Genomic DNA, 14,764 nt, shown 5'->3' on the forward strand with positions numbered 1-14,764 from the left:
ATACCGCTGAACCACAGTGACATAACATCGGCCACTTTTAGATCTCGGCGTCATGTAACCGTCAGATACATTACTTTTCCACCGACCTGCCATGTGAAAGACTAAAGTCAGAGTACTTTCAACCCATGTTGATGATTTACAAAGCGTCCAGCTAAGGCTAATAGAAGGAGCGACGATGACGTTGAGCAATAACAGTTCAGTGCATTGAGTTACTGAGTAGGGGGGATTTAATTTATGAAAGGCATAATTTGTCTTGGTTTGCCATTTCTATCAACACATCATGGATGTTTAATTTAAAATAGTAATATCTTACCACTTAAGCCCGATTTAAAGCCTGTCCGGCATTCATTTCAGCGTAACATTACATTCCAAAGCCGCCCACCCCCCCCTTTAATATGTCAAAGTAGTCTATTCTTCAAGTTATGCTAAGAATTGACTGCATAGGCAAGTTTCTATGATGAGCCCAAATATGAAACAGATTCCACGTTATATTGTTTGATGGCTGTTGTATTTTAGCTAGATTTCAGTTGCCACTGAATGAATGAGGCCCAAGACACTTAGGCATGGTTGTTCTTTTGTTTCTTTTTATATAATGGCAATCAGCTAAATTAGCTGGAACACATACTTTAAAACAGATTTTATTTGAATTTTCTGTGAACATAATAGCTTCATTAACTGAATTGAACAGTTTGGCTGCGTAAAAGACGCTTTAGACCCCCCCAAATCTCCAGGCTACATGCATCTTCCTAAGAATAATAGGCATCATTTTAGTATTAAATTAAAAGTTGGTAATGGCAGTACTTTGGAACTGAATTAAAATGATATGTTGCATCTGTTCTGAGGAAAGTCACTTATACGTATGCATACTTATATACATTTTAACTGGAACATGAACATATATAATATATATATATATACATACATACACACAGCACAATACTCATCAATACGTTTTAAATCTGTCATTTCATGATTTCTAAAATGTCGCTTACCAGAAATCTTTTCCACTCTAATGTCCCATTATCATGTCTGTGAGTCTCCCCCAACAGAGCAGACAAACGCAGATGTTCATTCTGTGTAGACACTCACCACCCAGTGGTATTTAAATATCCAGCAGACTCCGCCTCTCTTTGGGAGTTTCAAAGAGTAGCTTTTTTTCAGTTTGGGAGTGTCGAAGGGCAGCTCATCCAGTTGAGGCAGATTTAGCTCTATACTTCTTTACGTACAGTATTCGGATGTCATTGACAGGGCACACAAAATAATTTTAGTCAGTTTAAATGATGCCTTCAAAAACACCAAAACAGTGGAGAGCATAGTAAGTAGAATTAGAATCTATTATAAAGATTTTCAGCTATGCTTGTGAGTGAGCTGTGAGCATCAACAATTTTACTGTGACAGTTACAGACATATCTACTGCTGCTGTTAGCCAATTTGATAGGATTAGTGTGTGTCAGACAGGTTCTCACTGTAGACCATAAACACAAGTTTATAGCTGAAAACAGCTAAAAGGTGATTTCCAATAAACGGTACTGTACGTTGAGTTGTTTTTTCAACCCCTTGGTTGTTTGTCTGTTATGTGACATGTGTAAAGTAAGTACTTACATAACATCCATCAAATTATCTATAAAAGTTATGGGAGATGGGAAGGTCAGCAAGAGCCAAAGGAGACTTCACCATAAAAGGACTTGTTATAGATGCCAATTCGACTCCTGCTTAAAAAAAACAACCTTTTGTTGAACATAGTGGGGTCATTTTACCTCCGAGAGTTAATTATTTCAGCAATATCTTTTGTAACATCTCTGTTTGTACCTTCAGCAAAGAGAACACATTGAGGTTATATTGAACCCTCGTGTATTAAGAAGGTTCAAACTAAGTTTCACACAATTGACCTCATTGTCCCTTTATTACCGTTTTCAAATGCATGTTCAGACCTCATGACTTTAGACAGTTTCTCCAGAGCTCACAGGTAAATCAGCCAAGTTATTCTGGATATTCCGGTAGTTGTTTCCAAAATGATAATGAAAAAGGTTCAGATATGGCATGTCTGAAATATACAGCCTTTGTATTAAAGTATAAAAAATCACATTGCTTTTTAATGACAAAATAAAAGATAATATGGAGATAAATAATGATTTAATAATAGCTTACTTTCATTTCTTGTCCTAAATGCGCTCAGACGTTCGTAAGCAAAGCACGAGGATGGGTGGTTTGCTGAGTCAAATCTTTTCTTTTAACCTCAATACTGCAATTCACCTCACGGCCTTGCATATTATTACAGCTTTGTTAAAGTAAACAAAAGAAAGTACAGCCATGTCTCCCCCAGACTCGGCTGAAAAAGAGAGGTAAAAACAGCACAAGGACTTGTCGAGTAAAATCATTTCATGGAAGCAATAAAGTGGAGTGGATTTTGGCAAAGCCCTCTTTATCCTCTGAGGAGAACAATATCACAGACAGCTTTGTAGGAAACTCTTTCCCATGGAGACTGCATTCCCCTCACTTCTCTGTAACCCGGCCCTCATTAGCAGACACGCATACACATTTACTATGCAGTTGGCTAATTTCAACACAGGTGGAGGTCAGGGGCATTATTTCCACTACATGGGTAGACAGGTCCCGTCAGTTCAGTTTAGTAGCATTTCCTAAAAAAAAAAAAAAGAAGCATATTCCAGTCTGCTGATAATTTGACAAATAATTGTTACATAAAGACTCAGCCTAGCAAGACACATTTGACGCTAATAAAAAGAGATTTCCTCCTATAACTTCCTTCAACTCGACATCATTTGCAGTGTATCAGGATCTAAGTCCATTTAAAGCCTATAATTTAGATTCTGGGAATATTTCCCACCATGCAGGTGTAACTTCAGGTCTGTCATTCCAGGCCACATAAGCTGGGGGAGAAAGTAACCATTGGAAAACTCATAAGCAGGAGCTTGAATGTTCTTTCCCCTTTGATCTTGACAGCTTGTGAAAAAGTAAATGCACTTTACCTTGCTGATCATCTGTATTGATATAAAAAAGGACCATGACACAGTTTAGCATTTGATATTGTAATTAAAAAAAACAGTTATAATAAATTAAAAGTGAAAGATAGTATGCCAGAGCAGCAAACGAAACAGGATCTCTTACTGGACTCACTGCTGTTGTGTACGTGTGACCATCATTTGACCATCACCTGATGTCATTGAAGCCAGTCCATCCAACATTGTGAGGGACACCGATTGTCAACTCCCTAGGCTATTACCGATAAGCAGATCCTTTTCATGCATAATAAAGCAAGTCATGATGGTGTCAGAAAACGAACGTGTGCACATAAAAACTTTCCCGCTCTAGATATGATCGTGACAGAGGGAAGAATCGGTTACCTTCTCCTCAAACTCCTAGAGTTCAATGAATCCTAGCAGAAAACAATCTGTAGCAATAAATGCAGGACTCTGTCACATTTCAGCCCGTGTCTGCACACACGTTCACACTTACATGCACACAAACCATGACCTGTAAACGGAGTAGGTTTTGCCATCTCGACACCCCTACTAGATCTCCATTGGTGACCTATTCTGTGACTAACTGCACACAAGCCAAAACAGATCACATGCAGAGGCTCAGCACACGTTGCATCAGCCTGTCCACATATGGCAATCGAATATATCAAGAGATCATGTTATTTTAAAAGGTGGTTCAGGCTTCCAGCTGTAGGGGAAACCACAGGACGGAGTTGACACAGTGGCTACTCTGAGACACTGCTCAGACATCATCAGGCTTCACAGAGGACGACTGGGAAATCTACATGGATGCAAGGGATCTCCAGCTTTATAATTCCCTGCAAGGACACAAAAGAGAGAATTATTTGGACTGATAGTACAGAGAGCTGCTGTTGGCGAGAAGAGCAAATAGTTTAGGGATTATAATTTCCTCACCTGAGGTGTTAGGTTTTTTTGGATCCTCTTCAGCTTGGCTTTTTTACGTCCATTTTTTGTCACAATTGTCTCTTCATAGAACTCATGGGCCAAGTCGCCGTCTTCATCAAAGTACATAGAGCTGCAGCAGAGAGACTGAATTAATGATCCGAACATGTATAATATGTCTGTGTGTATCCAATCTTTCAGGAGAGGTTGTTGACAATATTACAAGATATACTACAAATATCACACAACGTACAGTATGATGACGTGAATATCAAACATTATTTTCACATACACTGTATTTGGTTCCACACAAAAAGAGTTACTCGATGAAGTAGCCACTAAAAATACACAACCAGGGTGTCTAGACCACAAACGTGTGAGCATTATAAAAAAATAAATAAGATGTTTAGATTGTATATGCCGTGGCTCCGTCAGTGAACCTCCTTGGCATTTTGGAAATGACACAATGTAGTTTACCTAAAATAGTGTAAGAACTCAAAACATTCAGTCAGCTGTCTTCCTGTGGGTAAAATGCCTGGTTTTGAAAAGCCAGAATAGTATGGTAAGCAAACAGCTCAGCACAACAGTGGTGCATATAAGACCACAGCATATTATATTAAGGCAGCAGAACACTATGCCTGTGTCCACTCATGTAAAACAAAAAACAAGTGGAGTGAAGATTGAGTAGACACATTAATGTGGACACTGGCTGAAGGAATACATATCACCTGATCTGTGAGTCCTGGTTTATGGTATAACACACCAGAAGATTGGTCTGAATGGTTTTGCAAACAACATAAATGTATGGCTCCATTTTGCCCAGTGTCAACCACACAGGCTGAATATGTGGGGATGTGTTATGTGCAAACACAGGTATGTCCCTAAATCGTCTTTTTAACAAATGAGCACATAATAAACCACGTCATAAAATATTCTCAAGCCTTGACCAAGAGCAGTAGTCACATTGGCTCACTCCAATGACCTTCTTCACAACCACATTACAGCCTAATAGTAATCCTCAGATATTTAGGATATTTTATCAGATATTTAAAGCATGTCTGCATTGCCACAATGGCAGGACATGAGCGATACCATCACATCAATGTGGAGCTATTTTCTGTGGAACATTCTGGACACAAAGGGGACAGGGACATCAAACTATAATCTAAATACTAAGAAGAATATAAATATGGGTATTTATGTTGTTGTAAGACAATATGGTTAGTCTATATCAGTCTACTATAATACCTGAATAAGGTATGATGAAGGCTACTTCCTGCTGAGGGTATATTTACCTTTTTCTAGTTAACACAAAAGGGGTTACACTTGAGAAACTCCGAACTTTCGCCATGAACTGCTCGTTTCCATCTTTGGTTGGATCGTCCGTACTACCTGAGCCAGAAAAAGGCCAAAATCCTTTGGATTTGGAGCCGCTACCCCCCATCTTCAGCTGCAGCACATTATTTTCTTGGGTCACTCGACTGCCAGTGGTGTTACAGTGTTACTGTACCAGATGAAATGTGTCCTTTAGAATATGAAACCTATGAAAAGAGACACATGAAAGGGGGGAGTTGAGTCACTTTAGACAAGAAAAAAAACACAATTAAAACCCTATTTATCAGCTGATGCTGACAACACAGTTCCCTGTGGTCAACACAAGTGATACTACTGACAGGGACAATAACTCTACTCTATCTTGCATATGAAAAAGAAAACAAATACTGCAACACCTGTGCATTTGCACTTATATCCAGTGCAAAATGATAACGTTACGTTAGATGTCATTATTCTATGGACAGCAAGTATATATTGCTTATAGCTAACACGTAAGTCAAGTCCCAAAATGATGTTAGGTTATAATTCGAGTCATATATGCAAAATATAACGAGCAGACCAGTTAACGTCACATTACAGTGTTAGCTATATGTTAAATCACAGTATTTTAGAGCAACACACAGCCTGCCAACGTCGCAAACATGCCCACTCTTCTGCGTCCTATTATTATCAGGTATTTGTATGTGAAAACGAGAAAACACTGAATGACGTTAGTCGGCTTTGTAGTAAAGAGGGCTCGCCACCATTAGCATAGGTTATCTGGACAGGACGGCTAACGCTGCTAGCTAGCTTTGACCGACAAGACCATTAAGACGTTGGTCCTGCGTGCGTTAGTTACAGTGGCTGTTATGTCACTTTATGTCCTGGATACTAACATCGCCGTTAGCTAAAGACAGTCAGTTACTCCGTTATTAGCATTAGCCAGGTCAACATGTTCTTATCTGGTTTACAAAATAACGTTTTAACGTCACTGACGCTGCACAATGCTACCGTTAGCAGGTTTAATGACGTCTGTCGCTTCCGCTTAGCTTAGTTGAAAACATACCTAAAGTGTGGTTTGATGTGTTCGCAGGTCTGAAATATTCTTTGATGAATTTGTCTCGGTGGGTTGCTAGCTAAATCTGTACAAGATAAGACACACCGCTAGGCTAGCTGTTTATGCTAACAGACGTTATCCTTCTTTGCCGGCTTGTACAGAGATGATGGCGAGCTACCGCCACCACATGGACCGGAGGGTGACATTAGAAAACTACCAAGGAAAGACAGACGCTAGAATGTACTGAACAGGAGTAAAAATGTACTGACAACTCACTGCCTACTCCCCCGAACTAGACATTGAAAGAGAACAGTCTTAGCAAATCTCTGCCTCTAGCCCAGGTTCCAAAATCTTAAGGAAAGCCTCCCCAAAAGAGTGGAGGCCGTTTCAACAGCATATCAGTGCCCTTGGTTTTGAATGATATACAGTCTATCAGAGTTAGTAGGCTACGCCTGTATCATGACATCAATGACAATGACATCAAAATACACCATGATTTATTATCATAAGTTTATTAGATTGTTATAACGTATAAACACATCGTTTCATATTTTTAACTTGCTCAAATCCATCTCACATGTTCATTAAAGTGCCAGAAATTTTAAAACATCTTCACAGAATATAATAGAAACTAAATATCAATATCACATATAAATATAAATGACCACAGAAAAGACTAAACTTGTGTTTTTAGTACCACTATAAATAATCCAGAAAAGCAGCTTGGTTTTTCAAGAAAGAACTGCATCCAATTAAGTCCAAGATAATCTACTGTTTCCTCCATTCAGTTCAAAAGTTAGCAGGGCCTAAGCCTTTATGTAGATCACATTAAATGTAACAGCAGTGCTTCATGAACATGTATTCAAAACAATGCCATTGTCTGAGCTCTTTTCTTCCCTTTTATATTGGTAATCAACAAAGTGGCCGAACGTTCTTCTTGATGTTTAAATATGAAGCTCAATTGAATCAACGTCAACCAGGAGTAGTGATCCGTGCCACGGCCTGCTTCATGGTGTCTCTAGCAAGACTGTAGCGCTTCACAATCTGCCGGACATGCTCTTCTTCCTCGCGCTTCAGGATTCGCAGAAAGTTGCACAACTCAGGAAAGCTGAATGCATCCCACTGTGGAGGAGAGGAATCTCACATTAGAATCTGTTGACTGACTATTTCTGTGTATATTACCTTGTCTATCATATGAATAAATTCTCAGATCCAAATGGATACTTACATTTACTTCCCCTGTTTCATTCTCTTTCAAAACCAGACTCAAGACTTTTTCACTGGGGCCAGCACACAAGCGCAGGTAGAGGGGGAACTCATCATCAGGCAGTTTACGCATGTACACTAAAGGAAATAAAATCCAGCCCTTACACATACATTACTTAATACTTGTTTATGTTTTGTTTTACAATAACAGCACATTATTGAGGATTTTACCTTGACTTTGTCTCTCAGCGCGTTCAAACAGGGCGAACTTGGCCGGGTTGTCCACCACGGTGAACTTATTGAGCAATGCCTCAATGACTTCTCGCACATGTGTTTGGGAACTTATATGCAGGTGCTTGGCAGTGTCTTTGGGGAGGTAGAAGGATGTCCGCCGCTTCATAAGTCTGCCCTGCTGATCTTCCTCCTGTGTGGAGCACAGGCTATGAGAGGGAGGCAGGGAGACGGGACGGACTAACTGAAAGTGGACCTTGATGAAACCAGTGTAGGACCCATCTTTATTCTGCAAGTAAGAAAGATATACTGTATTGAAAGAATGGAAGTGAAATGTACCGCAAGCTATTCAATACTAATCAATCAAAATACAGTAGAAGTACACATTTGTGCATGAATGAATATTCTGAGAAAGAAAAGGTATTATTCACTCACAACTACCATGTAGAGGTTGCTGTTGATCTGTGCATTATACTCTTTAACCTTATGTTGAATCTCACAGACAGTCAACTTCTGTTTACCCCAATCGATCTGTTCATCCTAAAAAGAAAAGAGCAGTTACAGTACAGCAAATAGGCCACATGAAGTCAGCAGAAGGCTCGTCCTCACAAGTGAGCATTGAGGATGAAGAGGAAGTGACAGAGAACAGATGTACGTAAATAAAAGTCAAACCAATTCAAGCTTTTTGTCTGTGGTTACAAAATAAAGACATGATTTTATAGTTAAGCTCTGTGCTAATAGGACTGATGAATCATGCCATAGCCTCACCGCTGATCTTCTGATCTTGTGAAAGAAAGACGTATGTGCAGTAAAATACACCTCCATGTCTGAGCTACGGTCCTCCTGACTGCAAAATGTGTCACTTGCTGTGCTTCCCCGAGTCATCTCCGTGGTTCAGAGGCGTTTCACTAGATTTTTGTCATCACCAAAATCTTAATTTCTGGAGTAGTAAGTCAGAATTTTCTTAGCTTTCCCCTGTCTCCCTCTCTCTCTCTCTCTCTCCCTCTCTCTCTCTCTCTCTCTCTCTCTCCCTCTCTCTCTTCTGTCAGATCAGATTCCGCTCACATCTTTTTTGACCTCAGTATTTCCATTTGCTCCTCCCACACAATAAAACCTCACAAAGATGTCTAATGGGCCATCTGCTCAAATCATCCTGAAAGCAACACTTTCTCCCAATGTTATTATTGATGTGTGCATACATATCAACATCAAACTGTAGTTTCCTATCATATATGATTTACCATATCACTAACTATAATTCACTATTCTGCCACTCCTTCATGCTGTGTTTTAACATAGTATGGTTAGTCAAGGATTTAGGGCTTCCAAAATCATGATAAATCAAAAGTTGCTAAATGTCCCATTTTATTTCTTATTAATATTGTCTGAGTGAGCTGAAAAACTGTCAACCAAACATTTAGTTATCTGATAACTTGTGCTGGACCTAGGTTATTTTGTGTGGCTCCGAAATAAAGACAGCTGCTTTATTGTGAAGTTGGTAAGCCCCCCCCCCCCTCAGCTTTCTCCTAAATTACTGGCATTGACAATGAGGAGGTAATAAAAACAGCATCCTTGAGGACATATGGCACACTGATACTCTGCAGTGGACAATCTGGTAGCCTCCATCTGCTTTGACCTATATACCCACCTAAAACAATCCAATGAAGACTGCTTTCTATACAAATGTACTATAAATAAAAGATGTGATTATAGCTTTACTCCTCACCACATTTGTGTCCGTCTCGAGGGAGTCAACAGAGAAATCTTCCTCGTCTGTTAACAAACTTTCATCTGTGCTGCAGTCCAGCTGGATGAATGGTCGGCAGCGGTAGTGACAAGTGTAACTGCAGTCTGAGAGAGAGAGAGAGAGAGAGAGAGAGAGAGAGAGAGAGAGAGAGAGAATTTTTGATTGTCTGCTATGCTTTGGCTAGTGGTCAATGCTTGTTGTGGATTTTCTTCAGTAATCGGTCCCTGTGCTGAAAAGCATCACCCAAAGCACAATAACCTAGTTGCATTATCTTAGGAACATGCCAAAATATTTGTTTGTACATAAAAATTGCGCATGTTTGATGTTTAATGGGATGTTAATTATAGGCCGTTATCACTCACAACTGTTTCTAAGTGCTACAGTAGTTCTTTTTTGATGAACTGGGAAAGAAATGCAAGTCAAATTATATAGACAAACGAATACATTTCCAGGAACTATCTGTAGAACATGAAGCTTGCCAGAGTTTCCTACAGATTAGGAAAACCTCTGAGATAAAGTTTCTCATGAATGGAGAAACAACATGAGCATCCTGCATTCTCCTGATACTGGAAAGTGAAGACACATCTCAGTTATTATGGGGTTACAGAGCTGGGCTTTAATTTGAGGGCATTTTAAGTCATTTCTGATAAGACTTATACCAGTGTTCTTTACCAACCTTGAGTAAGCAACTACAGTAGTTCACAATGTCTATTATCAAGCTCATATTCAGGAACATGATGCTTCAGGCAGACTGATAAACTGCACGTCCTTTTGTCTCATGCAATACATACAGTATTTAGTGGCTGGTTGAGTCTCTTTGCTTTGTAGGTCAATGGTTGCAGAAACAATATGCTCATCGTGTACACACCAAACATAAAGGACAAGGCTGCCGTTATTCTATTTACCTTATCGCTAAAATCAAATATACCACAATACTTTTTTCTAACCTGTCTCTGGCTCTCAGAGCCAAGCCCATTTGTTCCTACTAGAGACTTTAATAGTGTTCTCTAATATATACTTTCAATTTAAAATATGTCTTATTTTATTTACATGGATACTGTAGTTGTCAGCAAATGTTACAAACAGGAGTAAATGGTGAGTTTGTTGGGGACTATTTTCAGCCGTGGATTGAAACACATTTGGTGCTCTAATGACTATTTTTCGGTCTGCGGTGAATGTGGGCCTGGGTCAAAATAAACTGCAGTGCACATGTTGATGGATTAAAGGAACATGTCGCTCAGTACAATATTTACACTGATTGATATGCTTTTAATAGTTTTGGAATAGAGGTCATGGCACAGAGGAAAAACATAGAATATTACCAATCAAATCCACATGCAGAAGGTACTCACTGGCGCAGCGTAAACTTTGCTTGTAAACACCCCAGATGAATTCTCCACACAGGTCACACCAGGTGAGATGGGTGTGACTGTAGGGCTGGAAGTCATGACCCGCTCCAGCATCTCCTGTCTGACACCAGGGTGCCTCGATTCTGACGCTGTCTCCGAGCAGACGGACGACATGGAAGGGGCTCGGCTGAGCTGGGTTTGCAGGCGGCGGGGCTGTGCGGGCAGCAGGAGCAGCCAGCTCAATGGGATCATTTACACTTAGGTCCTTCAGCTCAATCAGCTCACATTTAGACATCGTGTCCCTGATAGAGACTCTGACATGTCAAGCGAACACTTGCTGTCCATGAGCCAGTATGGGTGGACACCCAGCAATGAGAGGAGACAGCATTATTATGTGCACCTCTGCATCCTTAATGAGGATGTGGTGAATGTCGTGCTCTGATTAAATGTACAGGTCGGTCCAGAGTGGTGCGTTGTGAAGAGGATTGGGTGGCTGTTAAGTCCTTCTGGGCTGCAAGACAGTTTAAAATCATACAGAAGTACAATACAATGAATACATGTATGAGTCAGTTCATCATGAAATAATCTGACATGTTTAAATCAGTTGAAGTAGAACATTGTTATTGTTATACCAACACATTTGGCTTGTGGCCTTCATCCAAATCATCATGTCATCAGGATGGCACTGATGACGGCCACAAGCCGGAACACATTGATCTAAACAATAAAGTTGTTCTATATAATACAAGTGTCGCTGGACATTTGACCTATTTTTCCCACAAGTTGTGCCAGAAACCCCCACTTTGCTTCTACATTTGAATACATTTAAATTCAAGCAATAACACTCATAAAACCACTGTCTACACTGTTCTGGGTTATGGGCTTGACAAATGGAAAAACAAGAGATTAACTGTTGTTATCTGATGCCAGGATTTGTATGATTATAGTAAAATACGGGACAAGATGACTGCTATAATCCTGTGCAATCCTGGCACAACTCGTACTTTTTTTCTGTGAGACACTGAAGCAAAACTATAATTGTGGGCCAAAAACATTTTATTTGTTAAACTCAGAAAGTACAGAACTGATATTATTTCAGAACTAAATGACAACACAATGGAAGTAAAAAGTCAACAGCCATGGTTTTAACATTTTAAACATACATAATACTATGTATGCATGCATTAAAGCTGCTGAGTGTGTGACACACAGTGGAGGAATGTGTACTCATGTACTGTACACATTTAAGGTACTTGCACTTCACTTGAGTATATACATTTTATGCTATTTCTACAGTTTATTTTATATCTAGTAAATTTGCAGATTGAGATTAGAGCCGGAAAACATAAAAACATATTGGTAAAGTATATGAAGCATTGTTGTACATTAAACTATGCAGCAGCGTATGACGTTACCCTCAACCACTACAACATTAATAATGCTGTTAATGAATCAGTGATGATAAATCAATATAATTAATAACACACATGCTACTATAACACTGACACACTGGTCACTCTGCTGCACAATGAGTACTTCCAGTGAAATGTTACATATTTTGCTGATACTTGTGTACATTTACCGAAGGAAGACTTTGAATTCTGGTCTCTTGTGCAGGGATTGCTATGCAAACACTGACAGCAGTAGAACTACATTCTGCTGTGGTGTCACTGAGAGGAAATGTTCACAGGTGCACCAGATACTAGTTTCAGATAGTTTCATTAGTTTCTCCGTGGAGCTGCACTGTGACTTGAATATGAACAACCCGGGGCTCTAAATCTGCCAAGTGGGTCACCACACGGTGCAATTATCCACACAGGGCAACAATGTAGCCTTTACGGGATCATCCATGCAGATTCTGCTGGTTTCGTCATAAGATATTTGAATGTGAAACTATGCATTAATGGCTCGATCTATAAAGTTTCTGATTATTCGTCTTTAATCTGCGTTTGTCATTTGTTGCAGGGTGCAGCCCAGTCTGTAACGGGACAGCCCGGTTTAATCCTGTCCGAAACGAGGCGACAAACTCAGTTGACAGTGACACCCGAACGAATGTTCGGATTTGCTGACAGACAAATCGTTGAAAAAATGACCTTACCTCGTTTAAATCACCATCGCCATTTATCACAGAGGAGATTTGGAGAGTGAACGCAGTTTTTGTTGTTTGATTTAACACCGAGCTGTCCCTCTTCCTTCGCACGCACTTCAATTTGCGCATGCACATTGTGAGTGCGGGATTACCTTCTAATCCCGTACAGTAGGCGATGTGTATTAAACCATCCTGGGCTGAGGCACCACAAGGGGAACCCGCTGTGTTCTCACACACTGTGAGTATGTGATGGAGTGGTCAGTATAAAGGTATACTACACTAAACATGAAATGTAGTTTTCTGGTAACACTTTATAACAAGGCATCTATGATGTGGTTAATATATAATGTTGTAATGATTTGAAGATCATTAATAAACCATTCATAAAAAACACTTTTATAACAATATTTATTACTGCAGACTTTAGGGTTTTTCAGAATGTATAAAGAATATTTCCAACTGTATTATTGTGTTATTACCAACGGATAAACCATGGACAGAAAGTGTTGTAACAAGTTTATCTCTCTCTTCCTCTCTCTATATATATACACACATGCACATATAGAGTGTGAAAAATAAAATAATATATCTGTATATTTATATATATGTATACAGTATACATATATATAAATATACAGATATTTTATTTTATTTTTTCAGACTGATGTAAAGATTTCAGACTGATAGTAACTGTAATGTGTTTGATTTCCTAATGAATGGCACTATTGATCAGTCTGAAACTGAGCGAGGAAGTCAGTTTGGAATGAATAGACTGTTCAATGTTTAAAGGGCCATTTGGAGATCCCTCAGTGGGGAAAAAGGCCTCCAGGCTTAAATATGGGGGCAGATGACGAAGGGCCCTTCTTATCTCTCTCAAGCCAATATGTTGGAATACCATGAGGATTACACAATCACTCTAATTTTCTTATTTTCTTCACCGAGTTGATTCAACTCATTCTAATAACAATTCTAATAAAATTCACTTGTACTGTATTTCATTAAGTGAAGTTAATATGCCCTGGACAATCTAAGACGTCAAAGTATTTTTGAAAACAAAAACATGTTGAAAAGTAGTGGTGTAATGTAAATACAGTCAAATAATCAACTAAGTAATACTGCAATTAAGTACGATATGACAAAGAGAGGGATGTCCTGAATGAGCATGTTGTTGTTTGTTTGCTTTGTATGCTCAGTATGGGCAGGCTCTGTAGAGTCACACGCTTGTGAGAGAGTAATTGGAGCACAACTGACCACTGAATGTTGCATGTGAAATGGGTGGTATTAGTCCGAGACATCACACCAGCCGGCTCAGACCAACAACATACACCCAAACTGACTTGTGGTAGTTTGAGATTTTTCGAGTTAACCATTTGAATGCCATCGGAATGAATACACTTTTCTTGTCAACTCTGTGCCTGCAGCTCCGGGCTTGATGCAACTAGGAAAAAAAAGTGTTTTCCCTAAATGAATATGGGAAATCTGTCCCGGAGCAATCCACGTCAGCAAGGCTGGAGTTCACCATCATAAACACAGGGGATATCCGGATATTCTGATTTCAGAATAAAAGCGTAAACAAGTATTTATTTGTATTAAAAGAGATATGGACTCATTGCTACTGGATTCCTATCCTCCTACAATAAAAAAAAAAATGGAATAATATTCGTTGGGCTGTGTGAGGGATTGTAAAATCACTATCCAGATGGAAAAGTGCCACCTCAGTGTTGTCCCTGAGAACAAAACTCTAATGATGTATTCCTTGTTAAGTAGTAATGAAAGGTGTGTGTGTGTGTGTGTGTGTGTGTGAAGTTTAAAGGCCCCACAACCTCACACAGGTGTTTTCACTTATTCTGGCTGTATAGACTTCTGCTC

The 14,764-nt window shown here is 39.4% G+C and overlaps 3 protein-coding genes across 4 annotated transcripts in view; all 3 read right to left on the minus strand.

Annotated features, from left to right (window-relative positions):
* Positions 1–3,574, minus strand: part of hyal2b (hyaluronidase 2b) — a 14,004-nt gene extending 10,430 nt beyond the window's left edge. The window contains exon 1 of the mRNA XM_031850564.1: positions 994–3,574. The gene's annotated coding sequence lies outside the window, so the exon portion shown is untranslated. The remainder of the gene's footprint in view (positions 1–993) is intronic.
* A 97-nt stretch (positions 3,575–3,671) lies between these two features.
* On the minus strand, positions 3,672–6,422 carry tusc2b (tumor suppressor 2, mitochondrial calcium regulator b). The gene is made up of 4 exons (XM_031850597.1): positions 6,283–6,422; positions 5,198–5,443; positions 3,915–4,035; positions 3,672–3,817 (listed from the first exon to the last, which is right to left on the minus strand). The coding sequence occupies exons 2-4, from the start codon at positions 5,344–5,346 to the stop codon at positions 3,752–3,754; spliced, it is 336 nt and encodes a 111-aa protein (XP_031706457.1). The 5' UTR covers positions 5,347–5,443; positions 6,283–6,422; the 3' UTR covers positions 3,672–3,751.
* Positions 6,423–6,780: 358 nt separating this feature from the next.
* Positions 6,781–13,118, minus strand: rassf1 (Ras association domain family member 1). 2 transcript variants are annotated; one of them, XM_031850923.1, is made up of 7 exons: positions 12,905–13,118; positions 10,810–11,317; positions 9,437–9,561; positions 8,146–8,250; positions 7,711–7,999; positions 7,502–7,617; positions 6,781–7,395 (listed from the first exon to the last, which is right to left on the minus strand). In XM_031850923.1, exons 2-7 carry the CDS (start codon positions 11,099–11,101, stop codon positions 7,246–7,248), a joined length of 1,077 nt encoding a protein of 358 aa, XP_031706783.1. In that variant the 5' UTR covers positions 11,102–11,317; positions 12,905–13,118; the 3' UTR covers positions 6,781–7,245. The 2 variants fall into 2 exon arrangements, with proteins under 2 accessions (XP_031706783.1, XP_031706790.1); XM_031850930.1 differs by lacking the exons at positions 9,437–9,561; positions 10,810–11,317; positions 12,905–13,118 and adding an exon at positions 8,479–8,595.
* Positions 13,119–14,764: the final 1,646 nt, after the last annotated feature.

The sequence above is a fragment of the Anarrhichthys ocellatus genome, unplaced genomic scaffold (genome assembly GCF_004355925.1).
Source record: "Anarrhichthys ocellatus isolate YVR2014 unplaced genomic scaffold, GSC_Weel_1.0 scaffold1, whole genome shotgun sequence".
Classification (NCBI taxonomy): domain Eukaryota; kingdom Metazoa; phylum Chordata; class Actinopteri; order Perciformes; family Anarhichadidae; genus Anarrhichthys; species Anarrhichthys ocellatus.